Source organism: Melanaphis sacchari, unplaced genomic scaffold, assembly GCF_002803265.2.
Source record: "Melanaphis sacchari strain LSU unplaced genomic scaffold, SCAv2.0 Contig40_pilon_pilon, whole genome shotgun sequence".
Lineage (NCBI taxonomy): Eukaryota > Metazoa > Arthropoda > Insecta > Hemiptera > Aphididae > Melanaphis > Melanaphis sacchari.
Genome location: NW_020271264.1, coordinates 1,608,374 through 1,635,309, shown reverse-complemented (window position 1 = coordinate 1,635,309; position 26,936 = coordinate 1,608,374). Strand labels below are relative to the sequence as shown.

The 26,936-nt window shown below is 31.0% G+C and overlaps 1 protein-coding gene across 1 annotated transcript; it reads left to right on the top strand.

The window, feature by feature from the left end:
• The first annotated feature begins 303 nt into the window (after positions 1–303).
• Positions 304–21,655, top strand: LOC112597409 (runt-related transcription factor 1-like). The gene is made up of 6 exons (XM_025343455.1): positions 304–1,229; positions 5,155–5,618; positions 10,233–10,346; positions 16,236–16,373; positions 18,386–18,607; positions 20,753–21,655. Exons 2-6 carry the CDS (start codon positions 5,213–5,215, stop codon positions 21,355–21,357), a joined length of 1,485 nt encoding a protein of 494 aa, XP_025199240.1. The 5' UTR covers positions 304–1,229; positions 5,155–5,212; the 3' UTR covers positions 21,358–21,655.
• Positions 21,656–26,936: the final 5,281 nt, after the last annotated feature.

Genomic DNA, 26,936 nt, shown 5'->3' with positions numbered 1-26,936 from the left:
GTGCGGCGGCGGCGGCGGCGGCGGCGGCGGCGGCGGCGGTGGCGGTTCGGCGCGCCGCCGGTGTACGTCTTTGCGGCCGCGCACGCCAAAGGTGTAACCCTTGCACACACCCCCTTCACCGGCGCCGCTACCCCTGCACGGCGCAGTCGACCACCACCGCCAACGCCGCCACCGCCGCCGCCGCCGTCGCCTTTCGCCCGTCCGAGTGAGTGCGTGCGTGTGCGGTGCCCATGTGGGCGCGTCCCGCCGCGACCGACTCGTCGCGCCGCGCTCTCCGGGCGAAAACCCCCGAATATTGCGGTCAAACGCGCACGCACTCGGGTCGCGCGCTCCACCGCTTCATGTATACCGCGACTGCGACGCGTTGCGTATACCGGTTACCGGAGCTCCGGCGCCGCGCCGCCGCCGTTTAACCGCGCTCGCTCGCTCGCTAACACACACACACACAAACACATACACTCGTGTGGATAAAGCGTATATACCGTAAACGCGCATTTATAGTTGCGGTACCGCGTTTGTATAGTGCGCGCGGCGACGTCGTTAGGTAGTGCAGTCGCTTCGGCTGTCGGGTTTATACCGTCTTCTTCGCCGACAACAATATTATATGATCGTATTATAGTCATCGTCATTATTATTATTATTATTATTATTCCTATTAAAATACTTCCTTCGTTAATAAAATATCTAGGCGGCGACGAGAAACTCGGCGGTCGTCAACACGTGGTCTTTTTTTTCCGTTAAATAATATTTTATCACCTTTAATACCGCCGTCCGATATTATCGCAGTGCGTATCGTAAATAATAAATAATAAATTTTAACGTACACACGCCGGTACAGCAATCATCACTACTGACGACGGACGAGCGATTCGCGAGCGTGGCGGCGTCGAGGGACGGAAGGAAGCGAAAAAAAAGAGCGGGGAAACGCGGTCGTAAAAGTATAGTAAAAAAAAAAAAAAAAAAACACTTTACTACAACCGCGGTAGGTGCACCGCCACTGCTACCGCCGCCACCACGGTTGCCACCGCTGCCGCCCGTCACTCGCCAGCGCTGTCGAAAGTTTGTTTGTATTTTTTTTTTATTTTTTTTTTTTTTTTTTTTGTCGACGGCGCGTCTGTTTTTTTCCCTTCCACAACCCGTCGGCCTACCGATGGCCTTGAATTGTTCCACCGCGATCTACCGCCACCACGTTTTTAAAACACTCCGTCGTTGACGGCGACGTGACAAAGGTCAGTAACACACCAATATGATATTATAAATCTATTATTAATCCATTATAATATTGTTTGTCATTTTTATTATTATATTGTTATTATTATTATTATTATTATATTATTACTATATTGTTGTAGTTTCGTATTGTGTGATTTATACTCTCGAGGTATTCGAAAATATCGTAGTGTGTGTCATTAAGTTGTGCTTTTTTGTGATTATTTATTTTTTACCCAAGCTTCGAATTTTAACCACGTTTTTTCAGTCATACTGTTTTTTATTCGCTCTTCATTATTCTACAGTATACATTATCAAAGTATATACTTAATTATTCGAATTTAACAACATTATTATTTCACATACTTGTCATTGTTAGTTATAGGTGAAATGTTTTCATTTAATACTTTCTATTGACATTCATAGCGCATACACCTAAACTATAAATCCTATCGGGATGTTTATCGTATACCATTCATTTTAACGATAATACTATTAGATGACGTTATTAAAATAATAATATATCAACTAATTTAAAATTCACTTATTCCATTTTACAACTCTTTATTTTGTTATAATTCAATCTTTTATCGCATTACACGTATTTACTTTTGATCAATATACATATACAATTTTATATTTTTAAGTTTCTATAGTTGTATAACAAATATAATTGTTTTAATTAATCGTTTGCAGTATTAACTAAATAAGTACATTCAAAATTAAATATTATATAATTATCAAAGACTTAAAATCATAAAAATTAAGTTTAATACAAATTCGGAATAAATGATTTACGTAAAATGTAATTATTATTATAGATTATAAATAATAAAAAGTATTAGGTACTTATAATTTTTTACTCCAGGAGAAAAATATGTTTTTGAATGTTACTTTATGATTATTAATATTAATTTTAATTTTTTTCACGGTCTTTACTTATCTTACATAAATATCCCATTAAACAGTGAGTAATATTAATAATAATTAATAATTTAAAAATTAGAAGTTTTGATAAACTTATTAAAGCCAATAGTTATACATTTATGTAAATAAAATAACTTTAATTGGATATTTTATGTTGATTGTACAATATTTTGTTGTGTGTTATTTTCTACTTTTACTTTATACTATAATTTATTTACTTTATTTATACGATAATAACTGCTTTTAACAGTAATCCATCAGTATGTATTATGTAAGTAGTTAATTATATTTTAAATAACAAAATGAAAATAATTTTAAATTGTTATAAAATTTAATAAATTATTTTACAACTTTACTAGTCTACTATATATTATAACATATGGTTATAATGTTTAATTGCAATTATAATTATGTTATATAGGTACATCGTAATATTAAGATATTGGTTTAGTTAAGTTTGTGGTGAAAATTAGGCAATCAAAATTAAATTTTTTTGATTTCCAGACCTATACAAACGCATATGTCTATACATTACGTATATTATTATAATACTGGTTTTTTATGTATTGTATAATGATTTTATTACAACTGAATTATGAAAAGAAGTTCAATTGGTCATACAGTTTAGTGAATTTAGTGAATTAGCTTAGTTAATAATTGATATTATTCCAGTAAAATTAGGTTAGTAGTTACTAGTAAGTCTAAATATATAAATGTTAAACTAAATTAATGGATATAAAATAAAACGTTAAATTATAATTTTTCTGAAAAATATCTGCATAGGTTTTAAACTTTATAGATGTTATATTTAGATATGCATTAAAAATAATTAAATACATGCAGGATTGTGAAGGAGCATCGACAACATGATTATTAACACAATTTGTGTGACACGATTTTGGAATTTCTGCATAATAAATTATTACGAGTATATTGCAGTGTCTTTATAATATGTAGGTATTTTACTGAGGGTGTAAAATTGTAAACACTTATTGCTTCTCTATTCAACCAGACTTAAACTTTAAAGTGGAAGTACAGCGATGTGACGTGTCTTTAAGTATTTCACACCGGTTATACACCTTGCACGTAGAACGTTTATTGCGTCCTTTTAATTATATATTCTCGTCAACCTCTTTGATGGATTAAAGGGGATTTGAAGAAGTAAGCATGGAGAAAAATGAATCTTATTCAGTATAAAGCTTTCGTTAGTAGTTACTTATAGATGTCACATTGCTGATTTATCATATATTTATACCTAATTTAAATATTTCTTATTATAAATTGCACTTTACTTTATGATCGAAAAACTATTATTTTTAGTTAAGTACTTAAGTATGGCATAAATAGCGTAAGTATGTGTAGTTGTTTAAATATTAATGATTACAATAATTATCACTTTAAACACATTTGCATAATTTTAATGAATAATGAACTATTGATACAACACATTTATTTATACATACACACGTCATACACATATAAATTAAATAGGTACTTCTTGTAGATATTTCTTTTTTCTTTAATTTCCTATAAAAGTAATAAAATCTTTGACAAATTTAAAACTGTTTTTATGAAAATGAATTAATGAAAGATATATTAAAATAGTATTTTATCTGTATATTTTCTACAGAATACGGTTCATTATATTGTTGTATATAGTATATACAATATTTCAAATTAAAGTACTATAATTTTATTTTAAATCTGGTTCGTTGGATACATTTTATATTGTGAAACTTCAGAGGCAATAATTTTAAGTTAATTAATCTTTTTATTAAAAATAAGGGTGGGAGATATTTCATATTTTGGGAGGAAACTAGTACGTATCGTTTGTAAATATAGTTTCGATAGCTTTTATGGTTTAAAGATTATTGATTACTAAGAAATATACAATCAATTTTATTTATTATATATGCTGTATAATATGCAGGTTTACTTTATTATCTGTGTAGTATGTTATATCAGGAACCGTTTAGTATAGAACACACTGGTTAATTTAAAACTTTTAAAGTAAAAAGTATAGTATCTAAGTATTTATAAAATTATATTGATAAATGTGTATTTGTAGTTCTTAAGAAATCAAATTAAAAATTAATTTCATTCAAAACGTAGATTCTTACGATTTGTTAGTTGTCTATAGTTTGGTTATTTATGGACTTCTATAATCTATTCAAACAATTATAATGCGCAAATTTAAAAATGTTGAGTTTTTCGATAACAATTTTTAATTTTAATAATATTTAAAATATAAATTGAAACAAAAAAAAAAAATTTAAAAATTTTCTATTATAGATACATAATTTTATGGAAGGAGACGATAATTATTTGTATCACTTATATATGTATATTTCAGTGTGTATTGTTAATTTTTGTAAATTTATACACTAAAAACAACCATTATGTACAAGTACAATATTGAGTAAAAAATTGCATATTTTGTCTTTTCCATGTGCAAATTTCAATGAAATTTGAGTCATTGACCTAACCAAAAAGCTTAATGTATAATACTTATATACCTAGATATATACATATTATTGTATAGTGTTATGACAATTTTATTTAACTGCTAAAATTTTGAAGGCAACTTCCAAAGTAAGTTTTTAAAGTAATAGTGTACTTGACAGAATGATATTGGTTTCCAAACACAAATTTAAATTTTAAAATATAATTTTGCACTACATATTTTAATTTTATGATTCAAAAGTACCTAATATAACAAGACTAATTTTTTACAGTGTAACACTATAAACCGTACACGATATAATATAAATGTATAGGTAGTACAATTATTACGATAGGTGATTTTGTGGTTCAAATTAACTCTATAAACATCTAGAATATATAAAGATTGCGTTTTAAGTAAGAAATCCGTATGACGTCTAATTATGATACACAATATATTGTAGTCGGTTCTTAGATCTTACCATGTCATCGTGGTTATATTATATAATATTATAAAATATTCGTAATACTGTCATAATAAATTGATAACACATCATCGTTTTATGCAATTTTCAGAATCCGGTCTGTTACGTATTTACCGAACGCGACGATCGCGGAGGACCGCCGTGGCGGGATGGTGGTCAAGGGTGCTCAGATGACCGGTGGCGGGGGCGGCATCGCCGCTCCCGGTTCCGGGAACACCGGCGATGGGCTGTTGGACGCCTATGCCAAGATGACGGCCGACATACTGGCCGAAAGGTCGCTGGGTGACTTCCTGTCCGAGCACCCCGGCGAGCTGGTGCGCACCGGCAGCCCGTTCCTGGTGTGCACCATACTACCCACGCACTGGCGGTCCAACAAGACGCTTCCGGTCGCATTTAAGGTGGTGGCGCTTGGTGAGGTTCCGGACGGCACGGCTGTGACTATACGAGCGGGCAACGACGAGAACTTCTGCGCGGAGCTGCGCAACTGCACCGCTCTGATGAAGAACCAAGTGGCCAAGTTCAACGATTTGCGGTTCGTCGGCAGGAGTGGCAGAGGTCAGTGTGCAATGTCCATCATAATATATATTATATATATAAATTACTTGTGCATATATTCAGTATAGGTGTATTGCATATGACACAGTAAAGGGGCCTTTACAGCTCACCGCGATTTCGTGATCTAAAACTTAAATTTTGGTCGACCACTGATTGACTATCAATTTTTTTTTTTTAAACTGTCCCTAAATCGCTTATCGTACTATGTATTTGAGTTTGATTTAATTCGGATCGTGTGCTCGCCATTTTTGTTAAATTTTAGTCGTTTTACAAAAAGAGCGAAAGTTCCTTAGACGAGGAAATCCCGTTTGGTACAATTTTATTGAATTACGACCAGTTCGGAATAAATTTTGTGACCGACAGATTATTTTAAAATGTCGTAACAAAGGTATGAGACCATTTTTTGTAGATATCCTATGCGTGGATTAGGTTTTTAGGGCTGATAAATGGTATCAAGATTTGGTAAATATGCCATTTATTAAATTTTATTTTGCGGACATCGTGGTTATTATTTTGGATAATTTTTCATATAATATTTTAATGCTTATCTGTATATGATTTTGTATTGTTTAATTTTGTATTTATAGTTGTCATGCTTTATTAAATTTTTATTTTTACCGATTATTTATTATACATTCATTTTGTTTGAAATAATTGAATGCCGCCTCTCTAACAGATACGTTTATGAGATAGATAATGAACTAGAAAATATATGAAAATTCCAAACTGTGCAATAATTGTTATATAATGGTTTATAGAATATGTTCATAACTCATTTTAAACGTATTTCATTAAATTGGCCTAAATTGGTCATATTTTAATCGTTCAATATTAGTCTTATCGATTTGTTAAAATTCACACAAAATTTGTAACTTCAGCATGTAGATGCACCACAGTGCATCTTATAGTCCAACTGGTTCCTGATTACTATTTGCAAGGTATATTACTTGTATCTAGATTCTAAAAAAGTGGTCGGAATTATGTCAATTAATTCTTATTCAAAATTCAAATAGGATCAAAGGTCTTGAATTTTTGTTGAATATTGAAACAAAGGGGAAAAATTATCAAACTGATTTCATAGTTTATTTTGCATGGATTTTAATTAAAACATGAATTTTGAAATGTATATCCAACAGATATACACACATGTAAGAAATATACTATCAAGAACTCATTTGTAGGTGTGGCTCAGTGGACCATTTCCTATTTAAGTTTTCATGTCACTGTTGTACTTTTATTATCATAATTGCTTATTGTGTTACGTTTCACAGATTGTAATTTTCTTAAATCAATAGAAAAAATAAATATCAGAAGTTTGATCACTTTTAAAATTAAGAATATTTTACCACACAAACCATCTTTTCATCTAGAAAATTTTACGAAGTTTCTTTATGGATCATTTTAGGTATTTTTAACACTTAACCGAAATTCGGACATCGGGAAGTCTGTATAGAGGGAAACATAGAAATTATTAAGAATTTTTGTTGATTTCTGCTAGCATTGCTTTTTATTTGCCTAGGAAAATGTGTTTATATTGAATGCTGATTTAAAATGTATAAATACTTTCTATCATATTAAATAGCTATCCGTAGACCGAAGTTACATATAATATAAGCTACTTATATTATATGTAATGTATTTCGGCCTTACATCTGCATTCGCCCACTTATCATTTTTGAAATAATATGTACTCGTTTAGCTGCCTGAATACTTTTAACTTAAAATATTGTAAAAACGTGGGCATAATATATTTTTCACAAAAAAACACTATATAAAGTATTTACAAAACATATTTTACATACCTAACTATGGTCATATACTAAATATATGTATTTTTTTTCTGCTGTGGAGATAAAAAATTATAAACTATAATAAAAAAAACTAAGATTGTTCATAAAAGCCAAGTATAGCACTTCGTACTTCAAACTATAGTTTATATAAAAAATATTTTAGCATCATTATGGATAAGAGTAACAGTCTATTGGAAAACAATTTTATTATAAAATATTTTAAAACAATCAGCGGCTACCACTGAATTTCTTTAAATATTGTTATGATTAAAACTTTGAAATGTTATAATAATTTTTAATTGAGCACTGGATCAATATCGTTAAATATGAAAATTATTTATATACGTTTTATCGTTCCAGAAATTGTTTTCATGTAATTATGACATACTTTGAAACATGTTTATCTACATTTATTACACAAGTTTACCGATCATAAACAATCATATAATTATTTTATGAAAATTCGAATTCTCTTATATTTGATGAAATTGAATCTTCAACAATTTATTATATTTATATGGTATATGGTGTTCAATATTTGTTTTATTTAAGGTATAAGACATGTCCAGAAAACATAGCTAAAAAAAAAATATAAACAATAATGTGTAGTTGTTCAAATCTTCAAAAAAACTGTCGGATTAAAAAAAAAAGATATTCTCTATAAAATAAACTTATTATATAAACTATTATATAAACTTATACGAGTTTCAACTTTCAAGGACATAAAAAAATTAATTTTTTTTACGTAGCTAAAGCTAAAGTTTTGTGGTTTACGAAGTTTTTGTGTATGGTGGGATGCGTATTAAATAAGAGAAACAATTCCAGAGTGCGTCGAATCATGCGAGAAGTAGAAAATAATATGACTTTTTTCCGGAAAAAAAAAAAACAACTACGTCAATGAAAAATAATTAATGTCACCTTCAATTAAAATGTGGTTATAAAATAAACTGTTACAAAACGAAAATGATAACACAATTTATGAACGTTTACATTGTACGGCCACCGTTGTCATTGACACGATTTTCCGCTCAATTATAATAATTACGTTTGCGCGCAAATTGCCGCCGAGTCGTTTGTACGTATGTATACATAATACAACTGCAGTTATTATCGCATAAATGTCGCGTTTTTCCCGACGCGATTTATCATTCCCCCCCTTATTATGTTTTTCCGACAAATTAACACGATGATGATGACCGCTTCTCTCGGTGAGGTATTTTTATATTTTCACTACGAGTGATATATTATGTGGGCGAAATTATGCAAATAAGCACTCGTGCGGTGAAAAAATAGAGTGAAATTATGTAAACACACGACTTCATCAGTTGTCTCCGTTCGTTATACGCGGACCTACGCACACGCGTCCGTCTACACACACATTCGTATAATATGTACTTTAATGGGGTGGACATCAGGTCAATCCGCCGCGATTTCCCCTCATAGGGACATGGCCGTTTTCTCATTGTATGCGCTTTATCAACAAGTTTACATAGGACGGCGATCCCCTTTTGTTAATTATAATTGTGTATACAGAGTGATTAATCTTGTATTTTCAATCCAATTTTTCCTTTAATAATGAATTTATTTAAATTCTGGTTTTTTGAACTATGATTGTAGCTTTAATCATTAAAAACAACATTCTCACATTCTTAAGATTGATGATATTCAAAAAACTATTCATCTAAACTTTTTTTTTGACCGTAAATTATTTAGTGAATTTATTTTTGAAAATGTTCATACTTAATATGATTTGAAATTCGAACGACTACTCAGATTTTTCAGTAATTAAAATGTTTATGCTAAGGTAAATAGTCATCAAATATTATTTTACGAAAATATAAAATAGATGTAGAATTGGAACTAGTTTTTTTTTGTGTTTGGATAATTTTTACAAATCATAAATATTGATAGATATTAAATATTAATTACTAAAAACCACTCTAACCCCATATCTTTAAACTCAATAACATGAACCTATTATGCTTAATATACAAATTTATAAAACTCAAAAAAACTAATTTTAATTTTAATTTTGATACGATAAAATGTTCAGAATAATTATTATTCGCTAAATAATTTAGAATAGAAAAGAGGGATTCTCATGTAGAAAAAAAGGAAGTTTTTATCTTCACACAATACTTTTTAGTAATATAAAAAAATCTTATAAATTTGAAAATATGATCTTTTTAAGTATATTTAAAATTTTCAAAAATCATATTTTGAATACTCACATTATTAAAAAAAAGAATGTAAGCATATTTGATCAACCATTCTATATAAACGTTGGGATATCTTGTATAATATATACTGTGTGTGACAGTCCTGAAGCATGTAATCGGAGGGTTGACCAACAAGGATACGACTGTCATTGGACATTTCTTTAACTATGTATAGTAAAATGAAAGTTGTAACACTGATTAATTTTATTAGAATATAACCACACAAATGCTGATTTTTAAAATGTAGACTTGGCTTATTAGAGCTGCCGATATTTCAATTTTTTATGGTGGTATCCAGAATTTATTTGTTTACTATCGGTTACGACGGTATTGCGCTGTATAATACTGTCGATTAGACCTGTTTTAAATAACTACATTAAATATCGAAATACGTTATACTATAGTTTACAAGTACCATAAAAATCAGTCACCTGTGAATTGAATACCTATCTACTATTCAAATAATTAAAATAATATGGAACACAAAAAAGTGTTTGTCAAGTGGTATAATAGAGTTTTTCAATAATTTGTCAACATTGTTATGACGTTAAAAATTACGTTTCATGGAATATTTGCTATAATATTGGTTTTTATTTGTGTTACAGGTAAAAGTTTTACGCTGACTATAACTGTGAGCTGTTCGCCCCCACAAGTTACCACTTACAATAAAGCCATCAAAGTCACTGTGGACGGACCTAGAGAACCACGTTCCAAAACACGTAAGTACATAATAAATAATATTGCTCTTTTGTATTTAATTTAAAAGTCTTATAATTTGTCATATTTATTATTATTGTCTAATATAATGTTGTGAATTATTATTCTATTATAAGCCGATAGGGGGTATTTTTAAATCAGCTAAATAAATATTGTATTATATTTAATTTATTATTGATTTTTTAAATTTTTTAAAAAATCTGAACATTTCAAAAATAATGATAAGCAAACACTCATTAATATTAAAGAGAACACGTTTTTAAATATTTTCCTTTTTTTTTTTTTTTTTTTTTTTTTTTTTTTTTAATTGTCATAATATACATACTTATAATTTATAACCTAAATTATCAGAGTAAACTAATAAGTATACTTGTCTTATAATATGAATTTACGAGGTCTTAAATTTTGTTTCCCTACTTTACGGAAATAGGTTTAGTTTTATTTTTATCTATCTACTATAGCCTATAATGTCTCTCATCGAGTCAATGGTGTAATTTTTAATGTATATTTTTTAATAATCTTGTAGAATTATATAGTTTATTTTGGTTAATTTTTTAGTCTTTATCCCTTTATCCTTATGCTTATCATCTAAATTATTTTTGTCATTTCTAACATTAGTTCACAAATTCATCTATTTTTAGTATATTGTTCATATTTAACTTCTGTAAAATTATGGTCAATCAGTCGATCGATTTTTGATAAAGACAATATTAAGTACCTATTTATATTTTATAATGAAAACATATGTAATTATATAGTTTTTTCGTAACATACCTGTGTATAATATATTATATTAATATGATATATATGTTAAAAAAAAATTTTAATTGTTAACTTAAATTAAGTTAAAAGTTATATATTTTTTAACTTTGTAAAATTTTAAATAAATTAGTTAAAAATATGTACTTAACTTAAAAATAGCATACCTCTCCAAAAAATGAATTATTTCAATATTTTTCCATATTCACATATTATAGAATGAATAGGAGTGGTTACAAAAAATGTGGTGAGGGCAATATCTATCCTACGAAAACTAAAAGAAGAAAATATATACAATTGAACTAACTTGTAATTTTTTCATGAAATCAAGTCATGTTAATAATTTTTACTAAACAATTTATATTTGTATTATACTTCAATTTTTAGGATATTTAATATTTGTATATCCATCGAAAACTAATTATTTATGAGTTATTTAATTTATATTGTATCAACTATACACGAGACATTAATTTATGATAAACATTACGTTGACTATATAGGTAGTCTCGTATGAGTGGCACGTACATAACTTTTGTATGGAGGGAAAAAAGTGGAAATAAACCTATTTTATGTAAACAAATTAAGGGTTTTAAAGCATTTATAATACCCTAACAAAACATCATTATTTACTAGTCGTGTATGAAAGAATAATTTAAATTTTTAGGCGAGACTTTATACCTCTAGGCTTTTATTATAACTTATAGTCATTTCTATATTTAAAAATGTTAGTATAAAAGATTATATAATATATTAATATGAATACTATTATAATATTAGTTATTTTGTTTTATAATCATCGCATAGACCCAGCTTAATAAGAGATGATGAAATCTGCGATTTGATCTATTATCTATATCTGATATTTAATGCATAATGCTATAATATTTAGAGTATAGTTGTACTGTTATAGTGCCATACATGTGTTATAATAGAATAACTATTAATAATCTCATAAATATGAACACTGTTCATTGAACAGCAGTATTATATTTTTAACAACAGATTTTGATAATAATGTCTAATATTTCTTGAAAAAATATATAGGTGTATAGCTGAAATGATTCAGCTAAATAAATATTTATCTGAATTGTACTATTTGATCTGTAATTTATTAACTTAATGTTACCCATTATATACGTCAGAAATTTTACTTATCAAACCAAAAATCAATCTAAAAATTAAGTGATTATTAACTTCATATTAATTTCATAACTTAATTTTGGTTTTTAACTCGGAAATGCTCTGTATTAATAAACTATATTATTATAGCAATAAAAAATCGTTATAATGATTAGATAAAATATTAAGCATGTGATATTTATCATAATTGAATGAATTCGTTAATCAGTTTGGATTCGAAATTTATTAACTTTTGTTTTGAAAACGTATGTAATTTTGTATTACCTACACAATTAAAGATATAATATGTTTGTTTTAGTTAATTATAAGTGTCTTATTAACTTTATCGTTCTTTAAGCAATAATTTAAGGTTTGGTCAAAAACTTAGGTTGACATAAGTGCTTTTGTATTTTTCCACTTGATAATATATGTATATTATATACATAATATCTGATTGGTATAACATAATAGCTAATTATATAGTATAATAGTTCAATACTGATAATTCTACAACTAATTCTCACCATAAATATTGGTCTGTTTGGAATTTGTTAATTTTTTAGGACAATTATTTAAAAAAATGAATCAAATACCATACTTTTGATTTTAAATGTGTAGAAACGTTTATCTCATACGATTCAAATGAGTATGTTACTGCTTGCAATATGCCACAATAATAACTATGGTAAAAAAAAAAAAAAAAAAAAATGATAATAATAATACGCTGTCGCGGGTGTCTTTGTGCTAGTTTCCAAATAAACGACGCAACTGGAATGCGTTTCAGGCGTTTTTGAGGTCGAACTTGTGTTTTTTACGAGGGGTGCAGACCGTCAGTCACCCACTGTCGACGTTCTTTACGACGGCCGGTCCCTTTGCTTACGTCCGCCAACAATGCATTGCGCACATCATGAAAGGCATTTTCGACGCGATTTGTTTATAAACGGGCCCGCAGTCTCTTTAAACGACATGCCGGTGTTTCAAAAAGAAACGTTGAAATAAAACAAAATCTTGTTTATATATTTAAACCATATTATTATATTATATTTATGTATTATGTGTCGGCGCGTCTTCTCTGTCGGCGTTCGGACGGTATAAACACTGCGCTCGCATATTATAATATATAGGGCACCATAAAAGCCGGTCGTCCGGCTCACAGCCACGAGAGAATAATATTTTATATACGGGGTGAACAATTTGACGTAAGAGACTCATCATTATAGAAAACACTAATGTTTTTGAAAATATTTTCTATAAATAATTTTAAATCGTTACAAAATAACATTTTTGAAAAAAAAAATATTTTTTCATTATTTCTTAACGTTATTATTTTGAAATATTTTATTCTTTTGATGAAAATCATACATTTTAATTTCACGTGAAGTAGCATGTTACTATTCGGAGTGTTTTTTATCTATAAAAATAAAACCTCAGACAAATAACTTATTACTTATTAGTTGTAAATATTTAAAGTTTTGACAAGCATAGTAATAGACTAACATTTTGTGGAGTAGCTCATGTATAAATTATAAATACTAATAAAATTAAAAATAATAAGCTACTTATCAAAAATTCGATTTTTTTAAATATTAATTTGTTTTGGTATACGAAATTAAAAATGCGTATTATTAGTGAAAAAACTAAATCAAAATTACGATAAGAAAATGTAGTAAATTTACGTAACATAAGTATATTTTTTTGAATTATATAAAAAAAAATTAATAATTTTTGAAATAATGAATGTCTAACGTCAAATGGATCACCCGATATTTGCGTATATGTATAAGAGCACGTGTATAGATAGTGATGTATATGCGTGTTATATATAAACCCAAACGATCCGGACAAATCACGAGTCTGTGAACTTTAGACGTTCACGCCGCGTTTAATGACTTTGGAAACTGATCGCCTTGACGATTCGCTTTCATTTATTATCCTGCTGGGGAAGGACGTCGGAAGCGGCGGCAGGCAGGCAGGACAACGTGTGGGATAACCACACACGTGCCCGGCCGTTGCAGCTGTTGTACAGGTCCCCATTAATTGCCCTTTCCACTTTAGAAGCTCGTGAGTAATGTAGAGGACGCTTAGATCCATTTATATATATATGTATATATGTGTGTAACGCAGTTCCAACTTTTTCCAAAGGCACTATCCCGGAAAATTGAATCGGAAAATTCGAGCATAAGAACACATTATTACTTCGTCCAATACTACGCTGGCGTTTTTACAGTACCTACCTATGTTTTGACACTTAGCCGTTACTAGGTACAGTTTTTTTTTTATAAAATCGGAATTCTATGCCCTGAATTAAAAATTATTCTTTAAATATTAGTTTTATTTTCGAATGATGTATTGCTACTCGATAATGTACAACTAAGTATAATTATTAATTAAAAAATATATGCGATTTTTATATCTAAAATTCAACTTCAAATTTCACTACTCGTACACTATTATGAATGAAAATTTGATGTCATGTGAATAAAAAAGCAAGCATTGATGTGATTTATTTTTATTATCTTGATACTATATCAAAAATGATGGAAAAGGTGGGATTTAAATTACCTCGGAAGTAAACTAAAAATGGTAATTGTTATATTATATTATTTCGGATACCGTGACAACAATAATACAACCGGTACTTTAATAATCACTATTTTTATTTTTAGTCTATCGTCAGGTGTATTATCAATAATATTATAATATTATTTTTCAAAATTTAATTTTGACCACATTTCTATTAAATTATCCCAATAAGTGTCATCGCTACTTTCTTTTATAAATATAATAATATTCATTTTTTTTTTTTTTACACCTTCCCTCCCTTAAAAAATAATAAATAACCAATTTAAATATTTTATCATTAAAAAAAAAACTCTTAATGTGATTAAATGAAGCAAATATGTTATTCATCCGAAATTCAGGATTAAAAATTAAATCCGAAACGTAGTAGATAATAAAACATCAATATAGTAATGCAGTGTAATATAAAAATTAGATAATATACCAGAAAATATAAACCTATATGCATGATTACCTAATTTGTTTTAAATTAGTAATATAATACTCTGTGGTTTAAAATGTTAAATTAATTTAAAAAGGAGTAAACGAATATTTTACAAAGGTACCACCTCCTATACCTATATTAAAATCAGATTATATATATATTGTGACGTAATCCTAAACCACGCGGTCACTGACTCGTTCTCTGATGAAATCTTTTTTGGTGGCTGCCAGTCACGTATATGAATTTTATCTTTCTGGTGTGTCTTCTTCGGCTATTGTATATTTTCAATATTCTCCTTACAGCAAAATTGTTTAGTACGTGTAAAACGCACAGTGGAATATTTTAAAATAATAAATAACTCATTCTGTATTGCCGTACCATAATAACATAATATTATTTTTTTTTTTAAGAAGATAAGGTGATTACGGTTTTTAATTTCAAATATTTATTTTAAGAAAATGTACGCATAATATTAAAATATGCTCATATTTGAATGTGTTTAATATTACGAAATATAATTGTATACATAGAAATAATTAAAAATAATGTAAACTGTATTACAAACATATATATGTATAGATTTTATACGGTTACGGTATATCTTTATAAATATGATATATCTATACGTATACCATATAAAACATAATAATATAACATGTGAATTATTTTCCCTATCTCTTGTTTCCTGTGCAAACGACCGTTTTAAACTGTTTGATAATTTAATTAATAATAATTTAAAGAAAAGTAAGACTTCAATTATTATAAATAATTGCTGTTGGCCTTTGATGGTGTTTTAAACGCATGAATAAGCCGAAGTCAAGCAAAATTATATGCTTGAAATTGCTGTTATATATTATATTATGACTTTAAATATTATTAAATTACACTCTTATTAAACTGATGTATTTTAAAATAAAGCAATAACCATCAAATTCCAATGTCTTGTATGATGAAGAAAAATAACTTTAATTTTAATTTTATGCTTATTTTTTATTTTTATTTCTAGGACAACAGCAACAGTTTCATGCCTTTGCGTTTGGCCAAAGACCGTTCTTATCGACACATTTTGCTAATCCATTGGATCCACTGCACAGGACTGCTGATCCACTTGCTTTCCGCATGCCATCCATGGCAAATTGTCAAAGTGAGTTCGCATACGTAAAATACTATAATCAGTAATCACTATACCATAAAAACGTCGATCCGTATTTTTTATATTTTATTTTTGGGGGAGTTTATTTAAAACTCGCTAATAACTGTAGGTAAAAGAGGAGCGGTGCGTGTATCTGCGCACGAGGGTCGATTCCCATGGGTATATAATGTTCTTTTGAAAAGACAACAAACAACTACAAAATAAAGTAATATCATATTACGCGTGGATGTATCTTTTCGATCTTTTTTAAGTATCAGCGCATTGAGTTTAAATAATATCTGCTTCGATTTCATAAGACCCCGACATCCCTAATGGTAGTGCAGTAATACTATAATATAGCGACATTTATTAAATGCATTGCAGCGTTATAAGTTACAATACGGTTTTACGTAATTTAAAGATGCAAAACTAATAATTTTAAAACAATAACAAGACGCATAATAACTACATCATTATTGCTTTCAATGATGTGTTATAATTACAGTTAATTTTCTTATTTTCATTTTCACGGGTTTCATAGGTAATAATATGAAAACTTATTGCTGTCGTATATTTTACATAATAATAGTTATTTACTGTTGTAAGTTGTTATAATAACTTTTTAGATAAGTTATAGAAAACTGACTTTGCACCAAAATATTATTCTAGTCACGTTTGTAAATAAATACATTTGTAATTTGTAATACTAGTAATGTGAAAACGATAAAACAAATACCCCTTTAAGACGAAAAATGTGTTTTGAATTTTGTTCGAAGTCATGTATTTGAAGTCCCTCTATACCACTCGGTTATCTGGAACATGTACATTCTATATTATATTCAAACGCATGTGCGAGCCGTAAATCGTGCCTCTAGTCCATTACCACGCGCGATGTCGAAATATGCGTATTGTCTGTAATAATTTATCTTGACAAACAGTGTACCATTGTAGTTTGGGCACCAATAATAATAATTATGATTTACGAGGACTGAGGAGCAACGAATTCAACTTACGAAAATTAATGTGACCTGTTGGGCTTATATTTTATTTGCCGTGATACATCTGTAAAACTGTGACGTAGTTGCAATTTTGTTCATGTGCCGGCACACGGCAACAATGACACATACTGATGAAAAAACGATATATAAAATCGCGTGTAATACATTTATAATATATTGTATGAGTGTGATGAAAAATGAAGAAAAACATATTACTACATTTCGGTCGTTTAACTAATGCGAAACGGATGGTTAACGATGATAACAATAATTATTATCGATGCGTTTGCTTACCTACCGAGGCGATTCGCCACCACAGGGCGTATATATTATATTATATATTTATTGTTATTTCGTCCGGGTGGCGGCCAACGTGCGGTCGGGTGTATTCTATTATTATATTACATATGTTATAACTTATTCGCACTCGACATCATCAATTCACGTGCGCACAATCCATTCGGTCCTGAATCGCGGTTAATGATCGCGAAACGGATTTGGACATCATGTGGCTCGGTGTATCACGGTATCACGGCCTAAACGATTTTAGAACCGTACCGGACGAGCGTATATACATTTTCATACATTTACATGTACAAATATATAAATATATACGTATATATACGTGTGTGTGTGTGTATCGTACTGCAGCGATAACATTATTTCTTGGTCCATTCATCATTTCGCTTACACGCGCAAAAAGACTCGAATGCGAGAGAGTAGAAAACGGTCGTTCGGTTAATGTGCTTAATGTGTTGATGGGTGTGGTAGAAGGTGACCGGGATGAGGGTTTTTATGTTTGTGACAGACGCGTACTACACACATGTCAAAATTATTTTAATGATCGATAGCTTGACAATAACGTCAATAACGACTGATGTTTACAACTATACAAAGTATTGTTTATAATGATGATTATTGTACAATTATATAAAAATATGAAGATTCTGTGTAATATTGTACAAAGATAATCGATAAAAACAGATAAAATTTAATATTTTACATCGACGTTGCGGTTGTTCGCAGACATGGGCCAGTTTGCACCCCATCATTCTTGGGGATACTCTCATTCGACAGCGTACTCGACGTGGCCAGGTGGAGGCGGATGCACGAACTTCACGCCGCCCGCGCTCGCCACCAGCTTCACCGGCACCGTCGCCGCATCCGAACTTCACACCTCCCTGTCGGCAGGACACCAACACGACTTGTTCTCGACGTGCACGGTCAATGCGCAGACAACAGCCGCCGGTAAGTATCTGCACATATTATATGTATGCTGACACACGAAACGGTCCTAAATACACGTATTACGTCACCCTAGTCCTCATAGTTTTGATTTTGCATTTTTTTTAAATTTAAATGTTTAATTTTTTAACTCAATTCCTACGAATTCGTGATTTGAAATCAATATTTCTTAATTTATCTGATAATTAACGAGAAAGTTGAATTTTTCTCGAATGGGATAAAACATCACATCGCGCACCACCGTTTAAAATATACTTATCGTGCAATGTTATAATTTTTGTACCTATAACTATAATATAATACATATAGGTACTCATGACGATTTTATGTAAATTCATTTCAAAATCAGTGAATTAAATTTGACGTGCTTATCTTTAAGTCATGGTTTTATACTACAAAAACATTATTAAATCCTGGTCTGACCTAATTAATTTGATTGACATCCATTAAAGATTTAATTTATCCCAAAACATCTAAATTAAACATTTCAGATAAATCTATGATCAATGTGTTATCATTTTCTAGCGTGTGCATAATAATTTGTGGTTATTACCTTGTAATTTCTAATCATACGATAAAATTTACTAAAATCTAATAGTGCAATAATAATAATGTGCTACTTAATACAATACAAATTTAAATTAGTTAACTATTAACGTCAGTGTCAAAATTATTAAACCATTAGATAATATAAAGAGAACAGATAATAAAGTATTTCTTAAAGTTTTTAAATTTTGTTTTAATTAATATTTAGATCACTTGAAACGATTGTACGATTTTAACATTTTTTAAATAGTACCTATCTAATTTTAAGTTATTACTTATTTAGTTCAATATTTATTCTGCTTAGTGCACTGTAACTGTTAGACTACTACACGTGTTTGTATCCACTAATTTATTAAATCAGAAATTATTATTCAGGAACGTTTATTTTTATTTAACGTTATTCGTAAATACAAAAATAATTAATAAACACAATTTTAAATTTAAACGGGTGTTTATTTACCGTGATTTTAATTTAACTACCATATTACGAGTATGTAAAAACTAAATTATTAAAATTATCTAATTTAGTTTTGTTATTACATCGATGAGATAATTAACTAAATAAATTATAACTATACTCTATTTTAAAAAGAAAAAGAAAAAAACTTTTCAACTAGGTAGTCAAATACCTGGTACTTGCTAAAATCGTGTCACGTTCTCGTCACAAATCCTCTTAATCTCAACACTATATCCGAAAATCCCATAGACGTGACGAGATATAATGCAGTGAAACCTCTATTAATAGGTTCCTCTCAAAAGAAGATATATTCTTTATAGTTAATACTATTAATTTTTTTAGAAAAAATGTATACACACAATAAGGATTTGAACCTCTAAATAGTGGACACTATAAAAATGGACAAGTACTCATACATTGAAAACCGCTACCACAATTATAAATTACCTTTTATCAATGGACATAATATATATTATATACTATATAGTATCGAAAATGTCAATTAATTAAAAAATACTATATTTGCTATTATTTTTATTTTTTATCATTTAAAAATTTTGTTTATGTTAATGGTTTTTCTACTCAATAAACGAAAATGTATTAAATTAGTTGATATAAAATCAAACAAATGAAATAGTTTTAAAGAAAAATTATTAAAAAAAAAAATAAACTATACGTGGTAAAGCTTCTAAATTGTAAATAAATTCAAAATAACAGAAAACATTTAACCGAAAAATAAACTGACGTTTCTCGAATTAAAAACAAATACGTAATTTATAGTTAATAACTGTCCATTTTTCAATAGATTATAATATTGTAATAATAATTAATAATGATTTCTGAATTTTAATGAATTGCAATAAATACATACAATATTATGAAGTAAATGTAATCTATACCGATATTAATTAACACGAGCACAACATTTTAATTTTTACTAATGCGTACACGGTGCAGCGTATAACCTATCCCCCGTGGTGGAAATTTTATGTCTCCCTACGGCTGTGCACTATGCCATGGCCGTTTCACTGTATAACGAACTCGCGCACACGACTCAATCTATGCAATTAGTAAATTTAGACAATCAAACTAAGATCGCGTCGTATATTTTTTTTTTTTATTTTGTTTCCTGTACGGACGCACAGTGATGCCACCGTTTGCGGACACGACCGGCACAACCGTCAACGGCACGGGCGACCTAGAGCACCATCTGCTGCTGTCGTCGTCGACGTCCAACTGTCACCAGCAACACGACCGGATCGGGTTCCCGACGGTCAGGGGTTACCAGCAGCAACAGCAGTCGGCCGTCAACGACATGGCGATGCAGCCGCCGCCGGCGCCGGACCTGCATCCGTCCACGTCGTCGGGTCCCCGCTCGACCGACTCGTCGGCGCCCGATTCGCCAACAGGACCCGGCGGGACCGCGGACGACATGATGGCCATCGGCCACACGCACGGTTACGATCAGTTGAGCGGTGGCGGTTACCACAGCGGCGGCGGTCACCCGACTTCCGGCATGCAGATACCGGCGTCGTTGCAACTCTACTCGCAACTGTACCACGCGTCGGCGGCCGGCAACATGACCAGACACCATCACCATCACCATCACTACCACCAGCCCGGCGACAACGGGGGCGGCGGCGGCGGTGCCGGAGACGACGATCATTTGCAGGTTGCCGGCGCCACGCAGAGGCCGACCCAACAGGCCGTGGCCGCGGCCGACCACTCGGCCGTCTGGAGACCTTATTGAGCGGTAGCGAAACCACGCGACACGGCCGCCGTCCGCGGAACTGCGTCGCCCGTATTAGATGTATGATGCCCTCCCACACTATGATTTTAATTACGTTGTATTTGATATTATGTTGTTGCATTTAATGTTATGATACTGCATACGAAAATGTTTAGATTAAATATAACTAAAAAAACTACTCCTAATGTTGTAACACGTAAGATAATAATGATTATTATTATTATATTGTATACGATAATATTAAGACTATTCCTAGATCAATATAGATCATATCTGTATTATTACTATCATTACTATTATTATCATTATTAAACCTAATATACTTATAGGCATATATTATGATACGATGTACATATTATAAACCTTGTGATTCAAGTAATATTATGAAGACGTGTATAAAATATACGATGACGTGCAATATCAAACGATGTTCTAATAACATTCATTTCTATAGGCGATCCTGCACAGCGTTCCTATTACGACACATTGAATAATTCCAGTGGACGTGTCCCGCCGCGTTTTTAACTCGGTCAAATGTAAACCGTCCACGCGGTCTTGAAGCGTACAGGTCTAAATTCGTATGCGGCGTATGTACACGGCGGTGCGTAAGCAGTAGGTGATGAAAACCGCGAAAAATTACAGCCTCTAGCTGTCATAGTTATGGATGTACGTTGAACGCGGATCGATCGGTTAGTCGGGACTTGACGGTCCCGTTAGACAATACCTAATAATTACTTACACGTCGCGTCATACCTGTGGCCTGCACTTCAATCGCCGCGGTCGTTATTAGTGATTGATGCGATTTCCGACTTTTCTGAATACCCATCGCATTACGGTTATTGTCACGACTCGAACAGCTGCCCAGCAACTGTATTTTTGTTTTTTTTTCATAATATACACGTATAACACGTCTAACAGACTTGAAGATTCGGCCTTGAGATGCGCGTCCGTCCGCCCGTCCGGAAATGCGAGTGCTATACACTCGGCTGTAGACCGCACGCGTTCCCTTTTATACGTCGGTTGATATGTAGTACAATATTCTAATACCTACGACGCGCTCACACTCAGCACGATAAAATATAGGTATTCGATACAGTATAGTATCGTATAGTATCGCCACGACTCTTGACGCTGCACCGCACGAATCGGTCCTAAATTGACGGTCCTAAGTCTGCCGACAGAATATCATGATGTGCGACGGGCCAAAAACGGAGTAGGAGAGGTACTTACTTAGAGAAAGAGAGAGAGAGTGAGAAAGACTGAGCGACGGCGAGAGAGAGAGAGGGAGGGAGATAGACAGACGGAGACGGAGATAGAACGACCGAGGCGGAAAGAGTCATCGCTGCAGCGCTGGTATACGTATATAATAATAATATGGTTCTTGCATATCGAAAACCGCGCCGACCCGCGCGCAAATGAACTTTCGGCCGCCGTAATAAGACGGTCCTGCAAATGCGGGAGGAGACGGGCGCGGACCCGCGTGTCTATATTCCGGAGTCATGTATTATTCATTACGGTGGGCCGCCACACGCGCCCCGCGCTCTACACACGCATACGCGTAATACGCGTATATGTACTACGCGAGAAGATTCTTCCGCCGCCGTCTGTCGTAAGTAACCGAAAGCGGCTGCGGCAACTCCATCCGAGCCGCAGACATTGTATATATTATATATATATATATATATATACGTGCGGACACGGGGAGTTATGACGAACGGAATTCATTATCTTACTTGCGGCGGCGGAATTCATAACTCCCGCGACTTTCCCCGCGAGACCGATTGGCGGCGCGGGCCGTACACGTACGCGAGCGTCTCGTATTGTTGTTATTTATATTATTGTATATATGTATATATATATATATATGCGTACACGTAATAATATTAAGCGCGCGATGCCCTTTTGTTTTAATTTGAAAGTCTCATCTCGTATTCACCAGCCACCACCGCCGCCGCCGCCGCCGTCGACCGGAAACCGTTAATTATAATATCCCTCGCTCGACCCGCGAGCAACTCGCGGGCATCATTTCTAACCCGTTGAACTATCCGCGCGCGTCACATACGTAATACGCGCTGTATATATCGTTGCATAATATGTGGGGATTTTGAAAGTTCAAAACGAATCGCGAAATTGTATTACTCGGAGATCTTCGATACGCGCATTACTCGAGACTAGCAAAAAACTATGGTCTTATTGCTTTATTTTTAACAGCAGTAACTTGAACGACGCAAGAGACTAAGAAAAACTAAAATACGAGCCTGCGATAATTTTATCAGTAGTAGTTGTGATTGTCTTTATACGTTCGCGCTATCAAAGTCAATCCCCGATCTCTAATCCAATTAGTCGGCGCTCTTTATCAACACTATATAATATCAGTTAATATGTTACACGTATACTTGTCGATTATTGTTCGTTCCCTTAACACCGCGTTGACTAATCCCGCAATGTTAACACCCCAGTGACTATTCAATCTCGAGGGTAGAATTTCGGTCGATCTAAAAAAGTTAAGCACAGTTTTTGGTCGGAAACATTTTTTTTTTTTAAATGCAAACCATACAATCATTACTAAAAGCCGTGTTACAATCGACCCTATTCTAATTAATCACTTGCTAAAATATATTTCCACATAACCTATACATAATACATATATAATTTTAATATATGAAAGCTGTACACAATATATATATATTATATATGTATGATAAAATAAAACGCAATTCGACTTCTCAGATATGTGAGTGCTTAAACATTTTTCGAGTTTTTTTCGTATTATCTGAATAATAGTTTTTAACGATAGCTTCGAAAAACTTATATGAAATAAAGTACAATGCGTTGCAATGATTTTTTTTTTTTTAATATTTTTAACACAAAAACGGTTGAAATTAACTAAAACTTGGAATTCCGTTCAAGTTCACAAAAACGATTTACTTTCGAAAATATGAACGCATGAACTCATTCTCTCTAAGCACGCTGAATGTGAATAATACATATTACATAGTATTGTATATTGCATCGTCTCTATTCGCACATAATACAATATATAACCCTGGCACGCTCGGTCGCCGCTAGTTTGCGATTTATGCATATTATTAGATACGATCCTTGTAGAAAACTTTCATTTATACAATATTAGTCCGCCTCGAAAATACCGCACCGAACAGTAGCGTAAAAACCATTTTCAAGACCATATATTAGCGAGTGTATTATAATATGTGATGGCGTATTCTTTGTATACTACCTAATATAGTATGTGAAATATATACTTTTAATCAAGTTTTTCCTACTAATCTTCACCTACACCGGATGTTCGGTCGTCGACGTCTATACTGCATACTATTCAGTCGGTCGGAGTGAAAAGTAAATTACATTTGAGTTTGAACTAAAACTAATAATATATTTATGTAAAGTAGTTTAATATACCTGTGCATTACTGACATATGACCGTGAAAGTAATAATAAAGATATATGTACAATGAAATAGATTTAAACGTTAACAATGTGATAACTCAAATTAGTAGCAAAACCTGGAAAATATTGAATGGGAGTATGCAAAGTCACTGCTCAACAACATTATCAAAAACATTTATTTAATTTTCCAGCAATTTTAACAAGTATAACACAATTAAACAATTAACAAAATACTTTAATCATAATTACTGAACTTAAAAATTATGCTTAAAATTAACACTTGTAATGGTTATCATCGACAATAATAAACCTAATATCAATTCGTAATTAATAATATTAAATTATTAATTAATAATTCAATAATTTCCATATGTAACCATTTGATTACATACTTTCAAAATTCCCACTTCATTAATTCTACTTTTAAATGTTGTTATCAAAATACATTTTCGTATAACAATGGTACGCATTTTCTTTAAGTATTCTATTTATATATCCTTATATTCTTCTAATTCATATTATTTGATTGTACATAATTACGTATAACTACAAAAATAAGTTCTTAAATTCTAATATTTTAATTCACTGTCTACAATTTGAGTTTTATTATTATTTTTATAAATTTGATAAACATTTTCACTGCAAAAACTTAAAATTATATACAGATTTCTGACAAGGTTTTTGCGTCATTTACTTAAGAATTGGAAACAGTATCTTCTTATTAAAATATACAAATTTAAATTTCATAATTTAGTTTTAAAATATAAGGTTCCTCATATAGCTCATAATCTAACCAAAATCAAAAATACGTAACAACTTATTTATTGATATATTAAGTTGAAATTTGAGTGAAATTAAATATTTAAAAGTATAACATTTAGTTATTTATATAATTTTATAGTTACTTGAATTTATTACGCACAATTATATTTTATTCAAATAATGAAACTTTTAAATCGAATCTCATAATTTTAAATACATTTTCTAATGCAGTAATATGTCATTTATAATCTATTGTAAACGTTATCTACTTTAATTTTATTATAAATTTATTTGAATGTAGTGCACATAAAAGTTTTCAAATGAGGAACTCGAACCTTTACTACTTAAACTGGTCTGGTATAATTATTTAGTAAAAGTTATTGAAGTTATAATTACCATATATACTTATTACTTAATATGACCGTGTCAAGTTTTTGATGAAAATTCTGCAATGAAACATAATAAACAAATATAATATATATTTACTATAACATGCTATAGTCTATAGCTATAAGCATTTAATTATTAATTACATGAAAATGTATATTATAACGGAAAAGTTCTGATTTATTAAGATGTAGCACTATGACTTATTTACATCAATGTTAATATGAAAATATGAATAAAATAAAAGCAAACCTTAAAAATAATTATGGACCTATAAAGAAATACAGTAAGTGAACCTAAATTATTTGATCGATAATGCGGGATTTTTATCTTTGAAAAATAGAATTATACACGATAATAGTAAAATTTTCTATCGAATAAGTATTTCATGTATTTAAAGATTTCTATATTAATTTATTGTTTTAATGCGTGTAATGTAACTTGTGTCATCACTGTGAAATTTTCGCAATTTAAACACATACTATAATGGTATACTGCATCTATATAGAATCCAAAGAACTTTTTAAAATAATAAATATCACTTACGTTTCTATTAAATATTGATTCTTATTCATTATCAGACATCTTTATGATAAGTATCGGCAGTTAGGATGGTAATATAATAAAGCTGACCAAAGGAGTGTAACCATATTCACTGCAATGTATTAGGTAATAATTGGGCTGAGCTGCGGCAGTTATTTGAATAAAAAGTATTGATATACTATAGTCACTAAGTTTCAAATATTCGAACCAATCTAATAAGTTTTATTTTTATATAGGAACTGCTGAACTGCTGTGATACCTGTTCACTATTAACACATGTTTTTAGAAAATCTACACTCCAGCAAGTAAACTAAACTATAAATTATCAAATGTGAAAACCAGTGTTAAACTTATACATTAAATTTAATTTTGAATAGGCACCCTATTAATTTGAAAGTTGACAAAAATCATATGCAAGAATCATTAGTATTTGTATATTATATATAGCTCTGCTGTACATGTGTAGGCTTGGTTTGTAT

Excerpts from the sequence above, each read along its gene's own strand:
- LOC112597409 (XM_025343455.1), top strand. The coding sequence starts at position 5,213 with ATGGTGGTCAAGGGTGCTCAGATGACCGGTGGCGGGGGCGGCATCGCC. Across the intron at positions 10,347-16,235 it reads AGAACCACGTTCCAAAACAC|GACAACAGCAACAGTTTCAT; the intron begins GTAAGTACATAA and ends TTTTATTTCTAG. Across the intron at positions 16,374-18,385 it reads ATCCATGGCAAATTGTCAAA|ACATGGGCCAGTTTGCACCC; the intron begins GTGAGTTCGCAT and ends GGTTGTTCGCAG.